The sequence below is a fragment of the Eurypyga helias genome, unplaced genomic scaffold (genome assembly GCF_000690775.1).
Source record: "Eurypyga helias isolate BGI_N326 unplaced genomic scaffold, ASM69077v1 scaffold31335, whole genome shotgun sequence".
Taxonomy (NCBI): Eukaryota; Metazoa; Chordata; class Aves; order Eurypygiformes; family Eurypygidae; genus Eurypyga; species Eurypyga helias.
The window spans coordinates 2,631-24,589 of record NW_010253898.1 but is presented as its reverse complement, the minus strand read 5'-3'; the positions used below and the strand labels follow the sequence as shown (position 1 = coordinate 24,589).

At 39.4% G+C, this 21,959-nt stretch overlaps 1 protein-coding gene across 1 annotated transcript in view; it reads left to right on the top strand.

The window, feature by feature from the left end:
* The window catches only part of ZMYND8 (zinc finger, MYND-type containing 8), a gene marked incomplete at both ends in the record, with an annotated part of 39,133 nt that overhangs the window by 15,487 nt on the left and 1,687 nt on the right, over positions 1-21,959 (top strand). Inside the window, 11 exons of the mRNA XM_010152824.1 lie at positions 4,089-4,307; positions 5,176-5,289; positions 6,966-7,058; positions 8,727-8,814; positions 9,426-9,481; positions 10,537-10,614; positions 11,500-11,615; positions 12,680-13,161; positions 15,736-15,876; positions 19,194-19,346; positions 20,443-20,946. Of these exons, the coding sequence (XP_010151126.1) occupies positions 4,089-4,307; positions 5,176-5,289; positions 6,966-7,058; positions 8,727-8,814; positions 9,426-9,481; positions 10,537-10,614; positions 11,500-11,615; positions 12,680-13,161; positions 15,736-15,876; positions 19,194-19,346; positions 20,443-20,946 (2,044 nt within the window). The remainder of the gene's footprint in view (positions 1-4,088; positions 4,308-5,175; positions 5,290-6,965; positions 7,059-8,726; positions 8,815-9,425; positions 9,482-10,536; positions 10,615-11,499; positions 11,616-12,679; positions 13,162-15,735; positions 15,877-19,193; positions 19,347-20,442; positions 20,947-21,959) is intronic.

Sequence of the window (21,959 nt, the reverse complement as noted above, 5' to 3'; positions counted from 1 at the left end):
AGCTAATAAGATGTATAAGCAATAAATGCCATTTTGAACAAAAGGATTATGAAGAAATAGAATAACAGTAACAACAACAATAATAGCTGTTATTAATTAAAACCATTAAAAGGAAATGTTCAGTGGCATAATCTTATCCTAGATTAAGAAAGATCTCATAATGTTAGTGGAAGTACCTCATCTGCTTTCAGTCCTACTGCCAGTGACTAACAGTAGACCAGCTCCTTCCTTGGTACTCTGCAGATTCCCTCCCCTTCCTTTAAATTGCTGGGCCGTGTACACTCCTACCAAACTAGATAAAAGTACCATCACACTGGCAGTACTCTTCAGTCTTCATGCCTGAAACCTTATTTTCAGTGTCTTCTGAACACTGAATTTACAGCATTTGTTGTAATTCTTGGAAGAACTTGACTCCAGAAAACACTGACAATTTCTGATTTATTGTATGATGCAAGTGAAAGAATTCCATGAAGTGTATTGAATAGCAAATACTGTAAAGCACCTGCATCGTCTTAGAGGAGACGATATAAAAGCTGTCTTTAGCCCTACTGAAATTATTTGTCTTCTGATTTAATAATGACACATGCCTGTGTATTTTGCAAAGTGTTTTTATGTGTCAGTGGTCGTATAAACACAGGATTAAGTCCTGAGTGTTTAAACCACTTTTTCCTGGTGTAACAGCATCCACAGTAAATATTATCCTGGTACAATTACACTGCTTAAGAAAGAACATGAAATTCCTTGTCACTGGTCACAGATCAGTCACATAACTGGGAGGGCTGGTGGTAGCATGAGTAGGTGTGCACTGGTGTAATGTGCCCACTTTGGCTTTTACTGAGCTTCACTGCAGGCTGTATAAATTCCTCTACATCCTGAACTTTTACTGGGGAGAGGTTGCCCCACTGAAGTCTGAGCTTCTAACTGTGCAGTGTAGCGATAATTTTACACACGGTGGAATTGAAACTTAGGGTGTGGATTTCTACTTGTTATTCATGCATTTTAAACTAGATCGAAAACCACAGTTGCAGTTGAACTTGATACGTTCCTCTCGGTAAATCCTTTTCTGTTTTCTCAGACCTGAAGTATTATAGGATAGAATAAAGTTGTATATCCAATGAATAAAAGCAATCAGACTTGCTTATTTTGCTCTGTTTGTTACAAGTTAGCAAGAAAATATAATCTCTTTAGTTTTGTTTAGCTTTTACAAGTGAATTTAATATTGCCTTTCATGTCAAATTTGAAATGGGCATGCCTGAAGATTGTTGTCTAAAGTAGGTGCAAAACTCTGCTGTATATGGTAGCAGGAGTTGTTAAAGGTTCTCCTACTGTTGAACAGACGTGAACTAAGCGTACCGTTACTTGGTTTGCTCTCAGGTTAAGTTTCAAGTGTAATGTAGCTGATAGCTGTGGTTCTGATTGGCTGATAAATCCATTTCGAGGTATGACAACATCACTGGAAACCTCTAACTTAATGACCTACATTACAAAGTGTTTTGTAATATCTGAGTATTTCAAGATACCGTTACTAAAGTTATAGTTGCATGAAGCTTTGTATTACATGTTGTGGATGCTGTAACAGGTCTGCAGAATGGTGCCAACAGGTATTTAAAGTGTTGAAGTCCAAGCGAAGAACTGTGGAATTGTAGAATGTAGCTAGTACAGGTTAAAAATCAGGGACTTCTGGCGCTTAATTTGTCAGTTATAATGTCATTGAGGTCATCAGCTTGTTTTCCTACTAGCTTCAATATAAATTTAACCTGAATATAGTGATGTTATTCTCCCCAGAACAGCACTGAAATATTGGTGGTTTTTCTTCAGTTTTCTGTGTCATTCTGCAGGTCTTAATACCTTTTATTAAAGACTTTAAAACAAGGTTCCACCTACTTGAGCTTGAATTGGCTAGTTGTGAAACAGCTGAGAAGCTTTTCTTTCAAAACTGTTTAAATTAAAGCTCTTCCAACATTTTACCATGATGAGAGCAAGTGAAAAGTTCCTTTGATCCAGTTGAATCATTCAAAATACTAAATTCCTCTCATGGTCTAGCAAAGAGGGACTTCTGTTCAGTTTGGATGCTATAGCTGTGGAATAGTCCCACAGGTTTGTATTTGTCTTAAAGCAGTATCTTTCATTCTTAGAAGTTAGTGTGGACATGCTGCTTCTACCTACTTCAAAGTCAGAATATGTACTAAATTCTTCTGGTAAATTCCTTTATCTGCAGTTCAGGAAATGCTCCATAGCTGCATCTCCACGTATACAGTATTGAGATGTTGGTCTCACAGCTGTGGGACATAGAGCAGCAATCAGAACATCTTTCTGCACTGTAAACTGCAGCTTCCCCTTCTTCACTCTGGGTTTCCATATGCCTTTGTGTCTGTTTGAATGGCTGTAGTAGTAATACGTTTGAAATGTAGTTAAGGCCTTATGCTGTCCCTCTTATTCCATGGGATCTCATAGAACCTTCCTTCTGAAAGTCTTGGCGTCATGCTTAAATATGTACACAGAGAAAGTACAGAACGTAACACTTTGCCCATTTCCATGGTGGGAACAAAGTATTAGAAACTGTGTCAGCTGTAGAACAGAAAATTAAAAACACCAGAACTGATAGGAATTCCAGTGAAATTTTAGGCAGCAGAACGTTTTGGGAATGTGTGTAGGTAACATCCTTTCCTTGCCTAAGATACTCCACAGCGTTAGTTGCAGATGATCTCTCTTCCAGTGTATCTTGTGAGACACAACATCTTCAGCCGGGTTGTCACTTCTCCATCATCTAATTTGACCATGAAGCTCCTCTATCTGTGCAGATAATTAGACCTTGTCCTTTGTAACCCTAGAAATCTAGAAGTATCACAGTCCCGGCTGGCATGCTGGTGGTTTCTGGTGACATTAATTTATGCCCTGTGCGACTAGTTCTGCACGGGATGCTGTAGAGGTGTGGAACGAGCATATGCTTGCACTGTTCCCATGTCACCTGGGCATGTGGACAGCTCAAAGGTCTAGGAACTGGCGGATGTGTAAATGGTGTAGGACGCATGCAAAATTGCCTGAGAACCAATCAGAGTGGTTCTGCAAACTACAAGCATTTTGGACTTACAAGTAATGTAATGAGAAAATGGTTTTACATTAAAAAATCACAGTAAATATACAGCCTAAAACTCAAGATTATGTCCTTCCATGCCCTCCTCAGCAAATCAACCCTATAATTAATACCAAACAGAAAAATTAAAGTTCCTTGTCATTAATAAATAAATTGCAATACATGTTAGCAGGTCTTCAAAGCTTATCCAACAGACTTGGGGTATCTGGGGACCCATTTGAGCCATCCCAGGCTCTTGGCTTCTTGTGTTTTGGCATCAGCGGTGACATCTTTGAGCTGTCTGGGGCTCAAGTGTAAGACTAGCTCACGCAGTACACAAAGGTAACGGTTTTCGAGTGCAGGCAAACCAGTGGAGGTTGCGAGTCTTAAGTTCCAATACGCAGTTCAGAGGTGGATTAAATCTCTCTTGGTGTTCCTGCTTCTGTAGCAGAGGTGGCTGTTCAGGATGGGAATTTGCTGCTTGGTCGTCCTGCTCTACAGTTTGCCTTACTAATCAAAATCGGCACTGGCTTGCTTCATTGTACGAAGTTGTGAACTGCTTGCAACTTAGGACAGGTTTGCATGGTGTTCAACTTCGTGTTTCAGGACTAACTTCTTCAGTTGTCTCGGGTTTAGCTACCTCAGCCATATCTCAGTATTTAGCTTGCTCAGCCCGACGGAATTCTGAGTTTAGAGGACCTAAGAGCTGCTATAGCTGTACTTCTTTCTTGAAGATAAACATGTTTACTGACATTTGTTGGATTGCATGTCTTGCACTCGATGCCCTCACTTAGCACAAAAATTTAATTTTCAGTCTTGAGTGTAAACTGGCATTTGACATCTGAGTAAGAAGTAAACCTCTATGAAAGATTTTGTGCAATGAATAAGACACTGTGCTTGCATAAATGTTAATCAAAGTCTGTAAACTGCTGTTTGCTTATATATTATGAATACTATTTGAAAAAAATGCAAATTTGTTTTGAAACCAAACCTGTTTTTCTTGCCTACATTTCAGTCAGAACTAAGACATGGTCCGTTTTACTATATGAAGCAGCCACTCACCACAGACCCTGTTGATGTTGTACCACAGGATGGACGGAATGATTTCTATTGCTGGGTTTGTCATCGGGAAGGCCAAGTCCTCTGCTGTGAACTCTGTCCTCGGGTTTATCATGCTAAGTGTCTGAAACTGACAGCGGAACCAGAGGGGGATTGGTTTTGCCCAGAATGTGAGGTTAGTTTGATATAAGGAGTAGATTTCTTTCTTGTTTGTGCGATATAAGCAGCTTCTTTGCATTCTGCAATGTTTCTGGTTTATTCCTATATTGCCTCTTGGTAAAGGTAAAAAAGTGGAAGAAGAGGAGGCATCATCCATTGCTGCTTCACCGCTTTCTCTGTGCGTACCTGGTTGTGTTTGCCTTCTTACCGCGAGTTTTCAACTTCCTTTGTGTTTCCATCTCTAGAGAAGCACCTTTTCAAAGAGTGATCTCTTCTTCAGGCACCTCTAGTTCTGAAAACATTCTGCAGGTCTGACTGGTTTAACTTGTGCTTCTTCTAGTGTGCTGATCAGCTCTGCAGCAGTGCAGAAAATAAATGCACTGTAGGGTCTGCATAAGCAAGTGGGTATATTATTACTATTTTTTTCTGCAGGGCTGAAGAAGAATTTAATCATTCCTTTCCAATGGTTCCTCAGGAAAGAATACTTAGTGTCAAAGTATCTTTATTGACAGCAGATAGGGTCATGGATTTCTTTGATCACTTCTTGTATTAGATTAAAGCCCAGGTGACCTTCTCACTCATTCACATTGCTGTGAACCTGCATTGTGTTTGGGAATTTCATGGATTCACACATTGCCTTTGCGTGACCTCAGGATGGATAATTTTCTGGTCTTTTTCCCCATTGTTTTTTCTTCTTTGATTAACATGCCCGGAACAAAACCCAAATCAAAAAAGCATCCAAAGTACTTATATTGCATCATTAGAAATGTTTTGTTTCTTATAAGGTAGTTGTTATCTTCCATTTGAATTCTAGAATGTTTCAGCAGAGAAGAAATTACCTAGAAGTGTTTGCTGACAAAATATTTTTTAATCTTAACTTTTAGAAAATCACAGTTGCAGAATGCATAGAAACACAGAGTAAAGCTATGACAATGCTCACCATTGAACAGCTATCATATTTACTGAAGTTTGCACTACAGAAGATGAAACAGCCAGGGGTAAGGAAGATTTTGTTGTTTTAAAAGCTTGGATCTTATGTTTGTCATAATCCTGGGTTTTGCTTCCTTTTGTGGATTATGAACCTAGCTTATTTTACCTGATTGTGTATGACAGCTTCTGTGCTGGCACCTGTCTAGTACACACAGGCTAGTTTAGGCTGTGTATACTGTTTTGGAGTGCATTTAAAATGTAGTTTCTTGATGTAACTTCTGGACATAGTTTCAGTAGGTAGGTGTAGTGAAAAATATAATGTGGCTTTCCAGTGGGACGTGGTGGTCTCTCACCAAAACTGGACAGTGCTGTCTCTGAGTTACAAGGGGAATGAGGAGACGTGATCTCTGACCAATACGGTTGTATGGACAGGAACCTCAGGCACAGACACTGTTGTATTATTGACTATACCTGTTGAGAACCTGGTTTCTGTCTGTCAGTAAAAATTGTCTTACCACAGCAGTTAGTGGTATCATATACTTCTAAAACGCTGAAGAAATTTTCCTCAGTGTGGTGAAGGCCTGTGGCATTAGCTTTCATGGAATATGAGGCTGCTTTTCTATGGATTTTTATCATGGAGGTAAAATTGGTTTTCCTCAAACATCTACCTATCTCTACATGTCTGTCTCAGACTCACTTCACAAAATCACCTTGCCTCAAGGTTTCAGCTATTTTAAGTTTCAGCAGTTCTAGTCAGTTGTTCTTCACCATGCCTAGTTTTTCACATGTGTGAGGAAGACAGGAACTCAAAATATGATGTGATGAATTACCAAGGGTTGTCTAACTCCTGTTGCCTTCTTGTTCCTGTACATAAGTTAGAGGAGCAAGGCGGGTGTCTCTGTGCCTGCACTGTCACAGTAAAATACGTTGGGAAAACCAGATATGCAGAATCACAGGCTCTTTGCAACTCTGATCTCTCTATGATTAGTATTTTAGCAGAACAATAGTGGCAGTTTCTGGGAAGGTTACTCTTAAGTACTGACAGATTTTGGCTCCTAGAATCTATTTACTCTGGAGTGGTAAAGTGGAGTGGCTCTATCCTATTAGATGGAGCCATTAGAGGCTTTAAGTGCTGCTTTTCAGAAGCAAAGCATCAATGTTTGTTTATACTGAATTCACAAGGTGCTTGGAAAGCTGATGTTTAATGAAAGCCTTTGAGATATTTTGCCCTTTAGGTGTTTTACTAATAACCTATTGTTACTTGGTTGTATGTGAAGAATTGCAGCACCTCCACATTAGCAGGTACAATGTAGACTCCCACTGATAAAAGTTTGAATGTGTTTGCCTTACTGAGGCACCATTATTTTGAAAGTTAGGATTCTGATGAGTCTGAAAAGTTGGAAATTTAGTGTCCTTATTATGGATGATCTGTTGAGCTTCATCTGATACTGATTAAAAAAGGAACAAACAAAATCCTATAAAACTCACAACCCTGCTGTAAATAATAACAGTACATTTTACAAAACCCCTAACTTTTGCCAGTCATTACTTCCAGCATAATAAAAATAGTTAAATGAGACCTTTTAGATCCTCTTGTTCTGCCAGTGCTTTAATACGTCACAAAATTTTATAATTTCTTTTGAAGCATGTTCTCTGACATCACAGTTGGAAGTAGTATTAGAAAAAGAATAAGTATTGTGTCAGTGATGAAACTGGTCAGTGTGTTGTTTTTTTTTCCTAACAGACAGAGCCATTTCAAAAGCCAGTTTCACTGGATCAGCACCCAGATTATGCGGAATATATCTTTCATCCGATGGACCTTTGTACGTTAGAGAAGGTTTGTATGAAGCTGAAGGGAGGAAGGTTCCTGAAGTTTGATTGCGGTCATGAGGATTTGGGAGTGGTGGGTGGGAGGGAGGGGAGACAGCTTGCTTGAAATTATTTTGATGCCTTTTTTTTGGTGGTTCTAAATACCAGTTCAGTTACAGCTTAAGAATGTACGTAAAATCACGCTGCCAGGAGTCAGTGTTCACAAAGGAGACAGAGGAGTCCTGTAAAAAAATAATATATAACTTTATTCGAATAAAGGGAGAGTCCACAGGACATATTCCTGTGGGGTCTCTCAAACTACAGAGGGACGCAGCCCCCTTTTATCGTACTTTTCCTGGCTGCAAGAGACCCTCCTCATTTCCCCATTAGCTGAGGTACTCTGAGTGTACAGACTTCCCGATCCGCCTGAGACTTTCAAGACAAAAATGTTCTTTTGGCATAATCGAGATATTAATGGTTTTTTTAGATATTCCAGATATTCAGGTAGTTAATACATTTAACACATTTGGGGGATAAGATATTCAAGTAATTTACATATTCAAGAGATCACGTAGTTTCGATGTTCTTTCTTATCTTAAGTCAGAGTTCACACAGGCTTCTTTTGTTCCTTGTCCTGAGCCTGGGTGTGCACAGGCTTCTTTTGTAGAGACACAAAACTAGTGTTCCTCTCAAGAACAATCATATGCCAACTGAAGAAGTCCACTATTTTGTCTGAACCAGTAACAAATGGCCAGGAAAAACAGTATGAAAAAGCCAAGCTTACACTGATGACTTCCTCCTGTATAAATTCATCTAATTCCAGGGATGATCCTGTGGGGAGGCTTCATTAAACAGAGTTTGCATTTGATCATCATGTCTGTAAGTTTTTAATGGGTCACTGGTCCATTTGAGTGTATATCCAGGGGTCATTCCAGACTCATTTTGCTGATCATTCAACAAATACTGTAATCTCCACTGCACCTGAGGTGTGGAAGAGAAAAGAAACAGTCAAGAGGTGGATAATGGGACTGTCACTCTCAGTTTAATAATAATTTAGAAGTTTCAAATCATGAGATCATCTCCATTCTCCACTGCTTAATGAAGAGTGAAGCACTGCAGCATTTTGTTCTGCCTGGACCTGCTGGAGAGACAGCAAGTTTTCATTCTCCATGTCCTTACAGTGGAGGTTGACATCTGTAGACCATAAAAAGTGCAACAAATCCATGTGACTGATTTTTATCTAGTCAAATTACTTTACACAGCGGGTGGACTGAAGCGTCAAACATACTCTCTTGTATACTATGACCGATAATTTTTCTGGGTCTTGTAAAAATTAAAAAATGAAAGTGCTGTGGAGAGGTACTGTGCCAGAAGGAAGGAATCAATGACCCGGTTTTCTGAAGATGTGTTGAATGAACACCGTGTCAGGAAATAAACATTTCAATTAAAAAAGTGTTCAAGATGCTTATCTAAATAATCCATTATTTAGAGTTAATTTAGACAGTTCATACATTTCCAGGGCAGTCAAAAGACACCCTGAATTTGACAGATGCTTAAGTATTTAGAATCCCACGTCTTACAGTAAATAAGTATTCATTTTTATTAATTGTAGTGCTGATGGGAAACAATGTTCAGGAAGAAGCTGTCACTTCACTCATCTCTGTTTCCTGATTCCTTCTTAATTTTCTCTTTACAGAATGTTAAGAAGAAAATGTACGGTTGCACTGAAGCATTTTTGGCTGATGCCAAATGGATTTTGCACAACTGCATTATTTACAATGGGGGTAAGTATTAATATGTCCTCAAATGTGAAACTTGGAGATAGTTAAAAGCCTAGAGCAGTTTGTAGACTTCTAGATGGCAAATGCTCAAAGTATCTTCCTGTTAATTATCGTACTGCCTAAACACAACAGATCTACTGTTCTTAAACAACTGGCATACATAAAACTGTCGTGCCCAATACAGCCAGTGCTGTCACTTGCTTATTCCACCTTAAAAAAAAGTGAAGTAAGTTAGTATCATAGAATGGTTTGGGTTAGAAAGGACCTTAAAGATCATCTGGTTCCAACCCCCAAGTTGCTTTGGCACTTTGCACTGTGCTGCACTTTACGGGAACCCTAACTGAGGAGGTGACGCTGCATGTCCCTCACGGGAAGAGTGTATGGGTGGTGGGTGGGCTGCAGTAGGCTGCAAAAAGGAACAGGTAAAGCTTGTTACAGCTTGTGTGGATAAGCAAACTGCCTCTGCCTTCTGCTTTTGCAAGCCTGTGGCGTAGACACGTATCGTCTCTTTAGGTGTTCTCTTTTGTCTCTAACTTTTAAATCTAAAACCTGTTGATTTGATCATAATTCAGCATGACAGTTGTCTTGGTTAAAGCGTTTTATTGTGTCCTCAGGAAATCACAAATTGACACAAACAGCAAAAGTCATCATCAAAATCTGTGAGCACGAGGTATGTGTGCCCCAATTAACTTAATTGTTCTGTATTTTCAAAGTGTTCCATTTCATGTATTCATGAGTGAAATAATAAGTGTTTTCTGGTGCGTGGGTTGCACAACTGTAATTTTTGTAGGCTTTCTTATGTTCAGAAATGGATATCCATGGCCTACAGAATGAATTTTGGCAAGGGCATTGCAGAGGGGAGGGAGGAGAAGAAAGTAGACGTATGGATTCTTCACAAAGACACACACCTTCTAAATGAGCATTTGGAGTTGGAAAAAGAGACTCACATCTCCTGATTCATAGATGCTTTTGGTGGTTCTTTTGCTGTAACAATATGAAATTCCTCTGAATAAGTGTAAAAATGACTGCATGCATTCTTGACTGATCGTTTGCACTGATCTTATCTCAGTGGCAATCCACAGAGTTAAGTATTACAAAAATTTGCTATTCTAAATGCAGTATATTTGAACAATGTTAACTGATAGAACTTACCTGATTATCTGATGCTTTATATTTACAGAAGTGATTTCTCCATCGCCAGTTTGTCACAGCAGTATGCATGATTCACACAATTTTGAGAAATGATCAGTTGTTTATGCAACAAAATACATGTATAACCTGAGCCTGATATCTTAACTGGTTTATACAACATGAGCATAAGGAGTAAAACATTTTGGTTTTGGTTCTGCATAAATTAATGAAATCCCCAATTACGGTTACATTTTTGCTATTATACGAAATTATGATACTTCTTTATCACTGGATAAATCAACACCAAACAAAGGAGGTTTTGGGGCGCTTTGACTGGAATAAATGACAGTAGCATACACTCTGAAGAGGGATGTAAAAATGTGACTGATTTATTAACTGGAATGCATATGTTACAGAGGTAGAAAAAGATAAGCAGCTGTCAAAACAGTGTTGAGTTCACAGCAAGTAGATGTTGGTTTATCACCACAAATCGGTGGAGAGGTTATGCTAGGAAACTGGACGGGCTAACATACTAAAACTGATCACACTCTGGACTCGTTTAAACTTCAAAAAGTGTTTGCTTTTTCTTTTCAGATGAATGAAATTGAAGTATGTCCGGAATGTTATTTAGCTGCTTGCCAAAAACGAGAGAATTGGTTTTGTGAGCCTTGTGTAAGTAAAGGATTATGGTCGCCTAGCTACTACATTAGACTAGCAGGTCTCATTTGACTGTTCCTTTCTACCCCCTGTTTCTTTAAACCTGTGGTGGTCGCTGAGTCAAGGAAAGGTGCTGTAGTTAACCGAGCAGCTGGTGCTTGCACATCATGCTCTTTGTGGAGCCAGACTATCTCAAGATGTTTAGCTCTAAGACAGCATGTGTTCCCAAAAGGATTGATTCAGTCAGTTAGCTGTAAAGGGTGCCAGCAACCCGTTCACAACTTCTCTGTCCTCAAATATAAGACATCTAATCCTGGGTCACCTGTGTCTGCATGTGGTACTTGCACTCAGGGTGAGGTTTCTGAAGCATGAATGACTCTTCCTGCAGGTGTGGATGTGGGCAGTTAGACTTGATTTTTCAAGGTGACTTATTAATAGGTTGCCTGTTTTCTGGTTTTATTTAATACTGCACCTACCTTGGGAAGGCTTCTTAATATTCTGAAGTAGAAGTGTATAATCCATCAAGTTCTGTCTTGGACTTAAGTGGAAATTAGAGAATTAGAAAGATTGGCACTAGCCTAACATACGTCATGCTACAGATCTGGAGAGGACTAATCAGAAATGAGTGAATCAAAAAGTGTAATTGCAATGTGTTTAATTGAGATACTTAAGGTTTTATTTAATTTTTGAAATTTATTATTTTATCCTCTCAGGCTTTATTATGCGTAAATCAAGTATATAGTAAAATGGAACCTTGTGTTTGGCCAGTGCCTTATGCATGCTGGATCTGTAGTGAATCCAAGCAATACAGACAATTAAGAAAAAAAATCATGTTGTTTATCAGATTTGAAGGTAGTACTGCTTGTATTTTCTTACTGTGTATTTTGCCTCTTCCTCTAGAGCAATCCCCACCCTTTGGTCTGGGCTAAACTCAAAGGCTTTCCATTCTGGCCTGCTAAAGCACTGAGGGATAAAGATGGGCAAGTCGATGCCCGTTTCTTTGGCCAACACGACAGGTGGGAGTTTAACCAAAGCATGTCTTTGGCTGTACTTATGAAATTCGTGTAGTTTTGTGCTCTTAGAGTTTTTGGGTCTTGTCTTTTGAACCTTGAACCTAATAAACTATATAACACCATAGCATATACAGTCTAGTTTCTTACACGGTGTCTGTAGCAGGTAAGTCAGGTGTTTGTAAGATTAATATCTATAGTCTCAGTATCCAAGTTAATTCCTGTATCTGGTTTTGTGCTGCAGAGAACTGTGGTTCTTAAAGGTGGAAGAGGCCAGCGAAGTTGTTTGTTGTCTAAACACTATGGGAATAAACACAAAATTGTAGATTAAAAAAAAAAGAGGTACAATATAGAAAATATAGTCTGTGTTAAAAATGCCAGTTTTGCTCTGAAAGGGGTTAAGTTTTCTGTACTTGTGAACTCTCTGCATGAAAGCCATGATGAATATGAGTTGATTAGTCATGAATTGAACATATAAATCTATAGTTATAAAAACATGTACTGTAAAAAACCCAAACAACTGTATAAGGCCATGAAATTATTAAGTCAGAGTTCCTGGTATTTTAGTATGTTGGAAGGCATGGTTTTAGAGTTTGCCTCATTTCATGATAAATAAAATTTGTCCAGTACTTGCTGATAGGACTTTTCCTGGCACTGAGGAGTTTGATCACCCTAACATGGGTTGAAAATAGAATATTATGTTTTTAAGAATGTGCTTGTAAAGTCTGTTTTTCCTGACCCGTCTTTTATGTTTCTCTGCTAGTTCTGACACAAGGAAAGACTGTTAGTTATGGTGTCTTACAGTTGCATGGACTGTTCTAATTAGGAGTATTTTGTCATATTTGACCAGTGTTTATTCACATTTTATGTGTTACTGGGTAAAGTAAGCTAGTGATAATCTAAGACATGCAATTTACTTACCAAGCTAAGCACTGACTTATTAAAGAAAGAAGGTAGAGATGGTCTCTGATTAGGCTAAAATAAATCAGTATGTGCACAAAAGTTGCCAGTGTCAATCCACAGTGTGAAATGTAGTTATATTATCTCCTGTTTTTCTGTTTTATATGTAGGGCCTGGGTTCCAATAAATAATTGCTACCTCATGTCTAAAGAAATTCCTTTTTCTGTGAAAAAGACTAAAAGCATCTTCAATAGTGCAATGCAAGAAATGGAAGTTTATGTTGATAACATTCGTAGAAAATTTGGAGTATTTAATTACGCACCTTTCCGGACGCCATATACTCCCAACAATCAATACCAAATGTTATTGGACCCTGCAAACCCAACTGCTGGAACTGCAAAGACAGACAAACAAGAGAAAATCAAACTGAACTTTGATATGACGGCGTCGCCCAAGATTCTCATGAGCAAGTCTATGCTGAGCAGTAGTACCGGCCGTAGGATTTCACTGACAGACATGCCACGGTCACCAATGAGTACAAACTCATCAGTTCACACTGGGTCTGATGTTGAACAGGACGCAGAGAAAAAAGCAACTTCCAGTCATTTTAGTGCCAGTGAAGAATCCATGGACTTTATAGAGAAAAATACAGGTAAAAAACAGGGGGATGCAGGTCTTTGCATTTGGTTAATGCACTAGTTTTATTCCATGTACTTTTTAAAGGCAGACTGTATTATGAGTCATTTTATGAAGAAATTTTAGAAAAAAAGATGGGTTTCACTTTCAGTATCACAGATAAGAAATAACAGCCCTTTCTGTCACATTGAGAAGGAGTAAGTAATCTTGAAAAGTGACCAGAGTCCTTCAGTTTAAATAGCAGGAATCATAGAATCACAGAGTGGTTTGGGTTGGAAGGGACCTTAAAGACCATCCAGTTCCAACCCCCTTGCCATGGGCAGGGACACCTTCCACTAGACCAGGTTGCTCCAAGCCTCATCCAGCCTGGCCTTGGACACTTCCAGGGATGGGGCATCCACAGCTTCTCTGGGCAACCTGTCCCAGTGCCTCACCACCCTCTCTGTGAAGCATTTCTTCCTCATATCTAATCTAAACCTCCCCACTTTCAATTTAAACCCGTTACCCCTTGTCCTGTCACTACAGGCCCTTGTAAAAAGTCCCCGCCAGCTTCCTTGTAGCCCCTTCAGGTACTGGAAAGCTGCAATAAGGTCTCCCCGGACCCAACAGTCATTTTGATAGACCCAACTATCAAAATGAATGGTCAGTGGAAGCAAATACAGAAAGAGTTAGAATTGTTATTATTAGAAAGTATTCTATTCAAAATCTGATAGCTCTCTTCCAAGGCAATGAGGTTAATTTGTACTGTTCCCAGCTGAGTAGCTAAAATATGACAAAACTACAGTTCCGTAGGCAGAATGGAGAATGAGAAAGAGGATTGTGGAATACAGAATTTGGACTTCTTAGACTTAAAAAGTAGTCAAAGACCAAATGTTAGCTAGTTTTGTGGCACTCAGGCAAACTACTTCATCATAGCTTTTTTTCATCCATAAAACAAAGTTCATCATTACCTGAAAGAAATGATGCAGTGTTAAGCATTAATGTGTTAGAAAACTTTGGGTTTGGTGAAAGGATGTCTGTGTAGAAATCTAAATATGTTCCCTTACAATTTTTAGATAAAATGTTGCTCTTTAATTAATTTATTATAATTTTATTCTTTCTAGCCAATAAGGGCTAGGCTGTGAAACTCCCTTTGGATACCAAAGTGTCTGTGATGTGATCCCATCCGTCTTCAGAAAGTGATGCCAAAAAACCTGTATAAATTTAAATATATGAAAATACTGGATTTTTCAGTAGAGTACCATGTCAAAAGGAGTATTTCATTTTACCCATTAATTAACATGTGTGTATGTGTGCACAGCTCTTATGTATAAGGTGTGGCTCACAGGTACTGTTTGTGTCTTAAAACGTAGGGCTTTTGTTAGACCACGTTATTATTTCTTTAGAGTAGTGGAGTTATTCATGGAAAGCCACATTAAAGCTATTTTCTCAGGTGAAGATAAAGGACGATGACAGATGTCCTAGTACTCGGAATTCTTGACTATTGTAGCAGTTCTGGGGAATTTTTCTCACTTCCTCAGGCCTCACTGTCCTCTGTCCTAGTGCACAGAAACGCTGGATTGGACTTCTCAGCAGTTAAACTAGAATTTTCTGTGTCCTACCTGTCATTTCTACTAAGTTACAGTTGCTAAGTTTTGTAATGCTCACTTTATGTATAAACTTAGCTGTCCTATTACTGGAATCTGTGTATTTCCATTGAAACGTAAATGAAATTACTTGTTTGCTGTAAAAAGTGAATCAGGTAGTATGACTGCACTAGCCCGAGGCAAGAATGGCTTTATTTGGATGCTTCTGCTGTGTATTTTGAGTGATAGGTAGAAAATAACTTGGAAACAGTTACTGAAACAGCAGGTATTGCTGCCATTTAGAAATCTGAAAATATGTAGAGAATCCTGGGTGTACTGGGGAAGAAAAACTGTCCAGCAGTGAGTATATTTCCAGAGCATTAAGCAGAGATTTAACAGACAGAAAATAGTCCTTTTTTAGGTAACGGCCTGCAGTGCGTCCCTTTCTAGGCTGTTTGGCTGTTTCCAGAAGGTTTTTTGAAACATTATTCTGTGGAGATTTTAAAGCCTCAGAGCATACGATTTTGCTTAAACTGCGTATAAATCAGGGTATCGGAGACATCTGGTTGCTGATCTCCAGTTGTACTGATGAAGCTTCCTCTGATTTGCACTTTTAATTCTCTGTGACTGTAGCTAGGGAATGGGGTAGGTGAGGTTTTCCTTGTTCACTTAGGTACATGTATTAAAACAGATAGCAATTTAGAGTGTCAGAATTTGTTAATGTCTAAAATAACCACATCTGGAAAGCTAGAAGCTTTCTGTCACTGCAGACAGCGTGGTTTTGAGGGTAAGCACACAGCTGGCCCAACGATGTAACTGCAGTACAATTATTTTCCTTACATTTTCCTTTATTAAACTGAGATTAAAGGGATAGTTGTAACTTACAACGGAGTTAACACAGTGTTGAAATTACTAAACAAAAATCCTCTCCCTGCTTGTGTACATTTAAATGCTGGTTTGTCCCAGTGAATATGGCTTTATTGTGATTATTTTTACACCTGCCTGTTAATTTTGTACTTTTTCAGCTTCTCCAGCACCAACAAGAACGGGTCAAGCAGGGAGCTTGTCAGGCAGCCCCAAACCTTTCTCTCCTCAAGCATCAACGCCAATTTCTGCTAAGCAAGAAAGAACTTCCACTCCAGGCAGCATTCTGAATCTTAATCTTGGTTAGTCTTAACCTTTGAAAGTCTAATACTGTTATAGCTGACTAAATTAACGTGGTGTCATTGCAACACAGTATGAACAAACTTGCTTGTGTGTGGCTTCAAGTGAACAAAGGGCTTTAAATGAGGCACATGTGTAATTATTGTTTTATCAACTATAGTCTTCTTTCTTTTGTTTTCTAAATGAAAGTTCCTGTTATTGTTTCTTCTTGATGAAAGGCAGTAGTTAAAGGATGATTTTTTTTTTTTAGCTGAACTGTAAAAGCAAATGTTTCTTAACAGTAGGTAAGTTTGTAGAGTTGTAGTTACATGGACATTGCTGCTCCTCACCCCTCAGTCTCTTAAGTGAATTGCTGGCAAGGTTGTCTTTAGGATCTACTGGGGCTGCTTCTCTCTTGCTGCTTTCCCCTCCTCACTGACCATCCCTCTAGGGAGATAGGTGGATGAAAGGAATTAGCAGATGTCTTGAAAATCCCTACAAGTAAATTTCGAGTTTCTGGAATTTTGAAAGAGGGACTAGGTAAGTATGAAGTTGGTAAAATAGTTCTGAAAGTCAAATGGATGTAAATCAGTTCCTCAGTCCTGTTTTGTTCCTGTGAGTACTCTGATTCAGTTCTGGCTGCTTTTTACCTCCACGTGATTTTACATGGAGAAACAGAGTTCTGCCCCTTTGTGTTACTCAAATACCTCACGAAGGCTTGAGCTCAAACGCCGAGTTCATGTCTTCAGTGAGTTACAGCTACTGTGATTCTGGATACAAGCTCACAAGTATATTTTTCAGTCTGTTAACCTATCCATGTGGATATAACCACAGAATTAATTTCTTCTGCTGCCCTGCAGCTGTTTGATGTCTTACCTGAGGTGACAGTGCATCTGGAACGACTTTAAGAAATGTGTAGTGCTGCAGTTTGAACCACAGATGGAGACATCAGCTGGAGCATAGCATACTTGGAATAAATAGTGTGGATCAGAAAATCCGATGTTATGGTCCGTGAGCAATACCATAAAGTAAGGGCTAGTATGCTTTCAAGTAGAATACCAGTTACTTTTTCAGCTTTAGGGGAGTTTCCTTGCTAAATAGACTCCTTGGCACTAGGAAGTGAGAATGGCAACCCTTCTTCATGTAATAGTGTCTGCTGTGCCAGATTAAACTGGATCCTGTGGTTTCCAGATCTGACTTATTGTGGCTCATTGCCATACATAGCAGGAACAGGGTTTCCCTCTGAGAAAAACAAAAGTGAACGTCCAGAAAACAAGGGTACTCATGTGCCCTTATGATCATCCTCCAGCAGTGAGGGGGGAAGAATAATGGAGCGGAGTCATTGGTTGTTACTGGCTGAGTGGCTGAATGGAAAACTGGAGGTGTGCGTGGCCAAGCTATGCACAGGTTGCTTGAAAAAATACATCTTGCATATAGCATGGCCTTGCATAACCAAGGCAGAAAAGACAGAACAACAGGTTTGACCAGGTAAGGAGTGAAAAGTTTCAGACTGGTAATGAGAAAAAGTGAAGACTGTGGAGATGAGAACTTGAAGACGTCTCCACAGTGGGCGTGTCTGCCCCTTGGCTCTGTTTCGGTTTTGCTGGTACTGTAACATTCAGGAGACAGATTGGCAATCCAGATCTCGGTGACACCTCCATGTAGGTTGGAAAGTTGGATAGCGAGGCTTCTTTCATGTCTGAAGATGTAGGGTTCCCCGGGGAGCTGGTAGTGTCTCAATTTCGTCTTTCCCCTTTCTCCACTGTCCTTCTGTTTGCATCCTGCCATGGAGTTAACCAAGGCTGCGAAGGCCTTGAGTCAAATTCTGTGCTAAGGGTGATCTAACCGATCCTGCTGTGGAATTCGTGTGGATTGGGTGACATAGCACAGGAAGAAGAAACCTAATTTAGCAAATGTTTTCAGTACAAGGAACAAATTCTTCAGAAGTACTTAAGTGACTTAGAACCTTTATTTTTATTCTCAAAATTTGCCCTGCCCAGAAAGCGATTGAATTTGCCTTGTGCTTAGTCCCTTCCAGTATGAGTGTGTGATGTGAGGAGCCTGAAGCGCGGTTTCACCACACGAGTTGCTGCCTGTCTCTAGGAAGAGACGAGTACCTGCTGTTTTAGCAGCTAACAAAAACTGCTTGAATACTTGAATGGTCCTTTGGTACCTGCTCTGACTGCAGCTTGGTGGAGACAGAGTGGCCAAGTCTGACTGAGACAACTGTACTGCTGAGGCTGAGTCATTATGTACTGTGGCTCTTAAATTTGGAATGTGGAATGTTCCTTGATACTAAGTTCAAATTTGTAAAGAATGTCTGCTCAGAGGAGTCATTGGCTCAGCTCTTTGTATTTATTTCACTTTTCTCCAAGTTGTGCATCTACAAAAAATGTCTTGTAAAAACATGTCTATTTTATTAAAAAATCAAGTGAGGCAATACCATCACATCTTTACCTGCTGTGGAACACACCTCTAGGTGAAGCACGAATGCATTGTGCCAGCGCTGCCTTTTGTCTTCTTCATGGCCTCTGGCCTTTTCCAGCATACGGCATTGGCGCTTTGATCCTACCGTGAGCCAGTTCAAGGAGCTAAACCGGCCAAACCTAATTCTTCATTCCTTCCCCCTTCCTCATGTCCCCTTCCTCCTCCTCCAAATAAGCAACTAACCCCAGACTGGTTTAGTGCCCTGGGCACTAATGGAGTGTCTGCGCTGCTGGCAAAAAGGACCGGGCTATGGGACAAAAACATAACCACTGAAAATGAAAAACTGAAGCAGAAATGTGATGCTTAGCTGCTAAGACAGCTCTGGCTTGAGCACTGTAGCCTGTGCTCTCTGCAAACAGATCTGTGTGTCTCAGAGGGAAAACTGCCTGCATGTATAGGAGCACTCTAGAGACGATTTTGCTGACATGTGTTGAAAAATTTATTATCATAAACTTCTTTATCTAGTTTAACAATTCACATATTTATGTCTATTCTCATGACTTATCTTTTGAAATCTAAATGGTGACTGTAAGGATTTTTATTGCTATTTAATTTTCTCTGCTGCCAGACAGCTTACAGACCTGAATGATCATTTTTGATAATTTCACACTGATGGAGAAAACACCCACATAACGGAAGCATGCGTCTTCCCTGTGAAATACGTAGTGTCAGAGAGGAAGTATCCATCAGTTGTAGTAAAGTCATTTTAGAATTACTATTTTGCCCATAATTAGAAAAGAAAGGAGATATGTTTTGGATTGTCTGCATGGTTACTCAGTGAAATTTGTCTTATCTGGATAGTCATCTCTTTCTTCTGTACAAAATTTTTCTTCGTTCCATTTTCTTTCTCTAGATCGCAGCAAAGCCGAGATGGATCTGAAAGAGCTGAGTGAGTCAGTCCAGCAGCAGACCACTCCTGTGCAACTCATCTCACCAAAACGACAGATACGTAGTAGGTTCCAGCTTAACCTTGACAAGACAATAGAGAGTTGTAAAGCACAACTTGGTAAGTGTATGTCAGGAATAGATCGGACATCCGAAGGATGCACGTGAGGAAATTTTGGAGTTGAAAAGAAATCTTTGAATAGTAAAACCTTAGGTATTTTATGCACTAAAGCAAGAGTAGAAGATATTTGAACTCCCTGAGGCGGGTAGAATGTGCTGAACTAGTTTAATTTAAAATACAGCGAGACCCGATGTTTCAAACGTTTGTCATAGAATCACAGAATGGTTTGGGTTGGAAGGGACCTTAAAGATCACCCAGTTCCAACCCCCCTGCCATGGGCAGGGACACCTTGCACTAGACCAGGTTGCTCCAAGCCTCATCCAGCCTGGCCTTGGACACTTCCAGGGATGGGGCATCCACAGCTTCTCTGGGCAACCTGTCCCAGTGCCTCACTATCGTCTCCAGGAAGAATTTCTTCCTGATGTCCAATCTAAATCTATCCTCTTTCAGTTCAAAGCCAAAAAGCTTTTATCTTTCAATCTGGTTTTGTATCATTCTGATGTAGATAGTATGTCAGGATTACAGTCTATTTGCTTTGTAAATTGAAAAACTGAAGAACTGTACTGTAGGCAGTTGCCCCGATGAGTATATCCAGTGACACAGGAGCTGAATGCTGTGAGAAACATTCGTGTTGTCTCGCACTTAATTCCAGACTTTCTAGGCACTACAAAAATCAGAGATTCTCCTCACAAATCTTGCGCAGTCTCAAATTGATTCTGCAGACATGCGTGCAATTAATTTTAATCAGGTGAACTCAAACAGATTTTAAGGTAGTTTCCTGTGGGTAACAAGAGTTCCTCTTTGTATTTGCCAGCAGTGGTCCTAAGTTGAACAAGACACCTTGCAGGTAGTGGAATAAAGCAGTGAAAGGAGGGCCACTGAATGAAATGAAAGTATGAATTGGCATGTGTGGAAGGTAATTCTTACCCATTCTGGTATTCTGACAGGACACTAAGGGAACTGTTTGTAGCTTAAGGACTGACCGTTAAGATAATGGCATGTATACGCTTTATCCCAGTATATATAAAGGTTTTGTTTTTAGTAATGTCAGTCAGTCTGATGTCAGCATGGAATGTACTTTCCTCCCCACAATTAGGAATAAATGAAATATCTGAAGCTGTTTATACTGCAGTAGAACACAGTGACTCTGAAGATTCTGAAAAATCTGACACCAGCGACAGTGAATATAGCGATGAGGATCAGAAATCAAAGAATGATCAAGAAGATGGAGAGGACAAGGAAGGTGCAAGGAGTGACAAAGAATCACTGAGCTTGAAAAAAAAACCTAAGCCCCCAGCACAGAATGAAGACAAGGAGGAACTCAAAAGCCCAAGTCCGGAAGCAGAGAAAACAGATGACCTGGTCAAAGAAAAGGCAATTTCAGACACAGAAAAAGAATTTTCTGAAAAGGGAAAAAGTGGACAGCATACTGCAAAAGAAAAACTGAAAGGTAAAGATGAAACAGACTCTCCAACTGTGCATCTAGGACTGGACTCTGATTCTGAGAGTGAACTCGTCATCGATCTAGGAGACGATCACTGCAGCCGTGAAGGAAGGAAAACCAAGAAAGAATCTAAAGAACTTCCTCCTAAGCAAGATGGTAGGATGAAATTCCGTCCTTCCTTCTCTCAGTCTGTCCTGTTGGGCTCTGGTCGAAGCCAGAGTTGGTACCTTTAGATATGCATTAACACAAAAATAGCTGTACTAAAACAATTCTTAGGAATGATCTTTCATTCTTTGTGACTATGAAAGAAGTTTCAGTCCCTGTTACAGTTCATGGTTTACATATGTTTCATTGAGTTTCCTTCCAGCAGCGTAGAACTATGAATATCCATAATATTTATCATGTGACAGATGTAGAATTTAGTTTGCAGTTGTTAAGACTTTCAAATGAATCTTTACATTTTTACAGACCTCCCAAAATTGCAGGTATAGAAGAAGTTGGAATTCACCAAGCGTACAGATTGCATAAGGTCTCACTGAAATCAACGTCAATGCTGTCAGTAATAATCAAACCAACAGCACAATCACACGCATTGTCCCTGAGATACTGTCCCTGGCTTCTGTGTGCTGCTAACAGAGGAAGTCAATCTGTTAATGAGTGAAGTGCTTTTGTTAAGCTTGTTCTGCATGTTGACATCCTTTTTGACAAAACAAAATAGATAACCAGATCTCAGTGGTTAAATTGAAAAAGAGTTTATTCTTCATATAACTTTCTCTTCTTGCCTCTGTTTTATAGCATGTTGGCTCAGTTGTTTTATTTATAACAGCGTTATCAATCAGTTAACTAAGCATACTTTAGAAGGCAACTTAATGCTTCTGAATTACAAATCTTCAAATGGAATGTAATGGATAAATGTTATGAGAAAATCAAGCAAATAAGCTTATAAACTAAACACAGAATTGTAGTTTGGAGGAGTTTATACTGACCAATTCTTGATTTATTTAAAGATTGATTTAAAAATTTATTAGGAAAGGCATTTTTATGAATCTCACAACCACTGATTCATGTATTACTAGTGGCCTAAACCAGTGATGGTTAAAATAATAAGTAATCCTAAATCTTTTCTTTGGTATAGAGGCAAAAAAGAATAATACATATCCTGAGTAAAA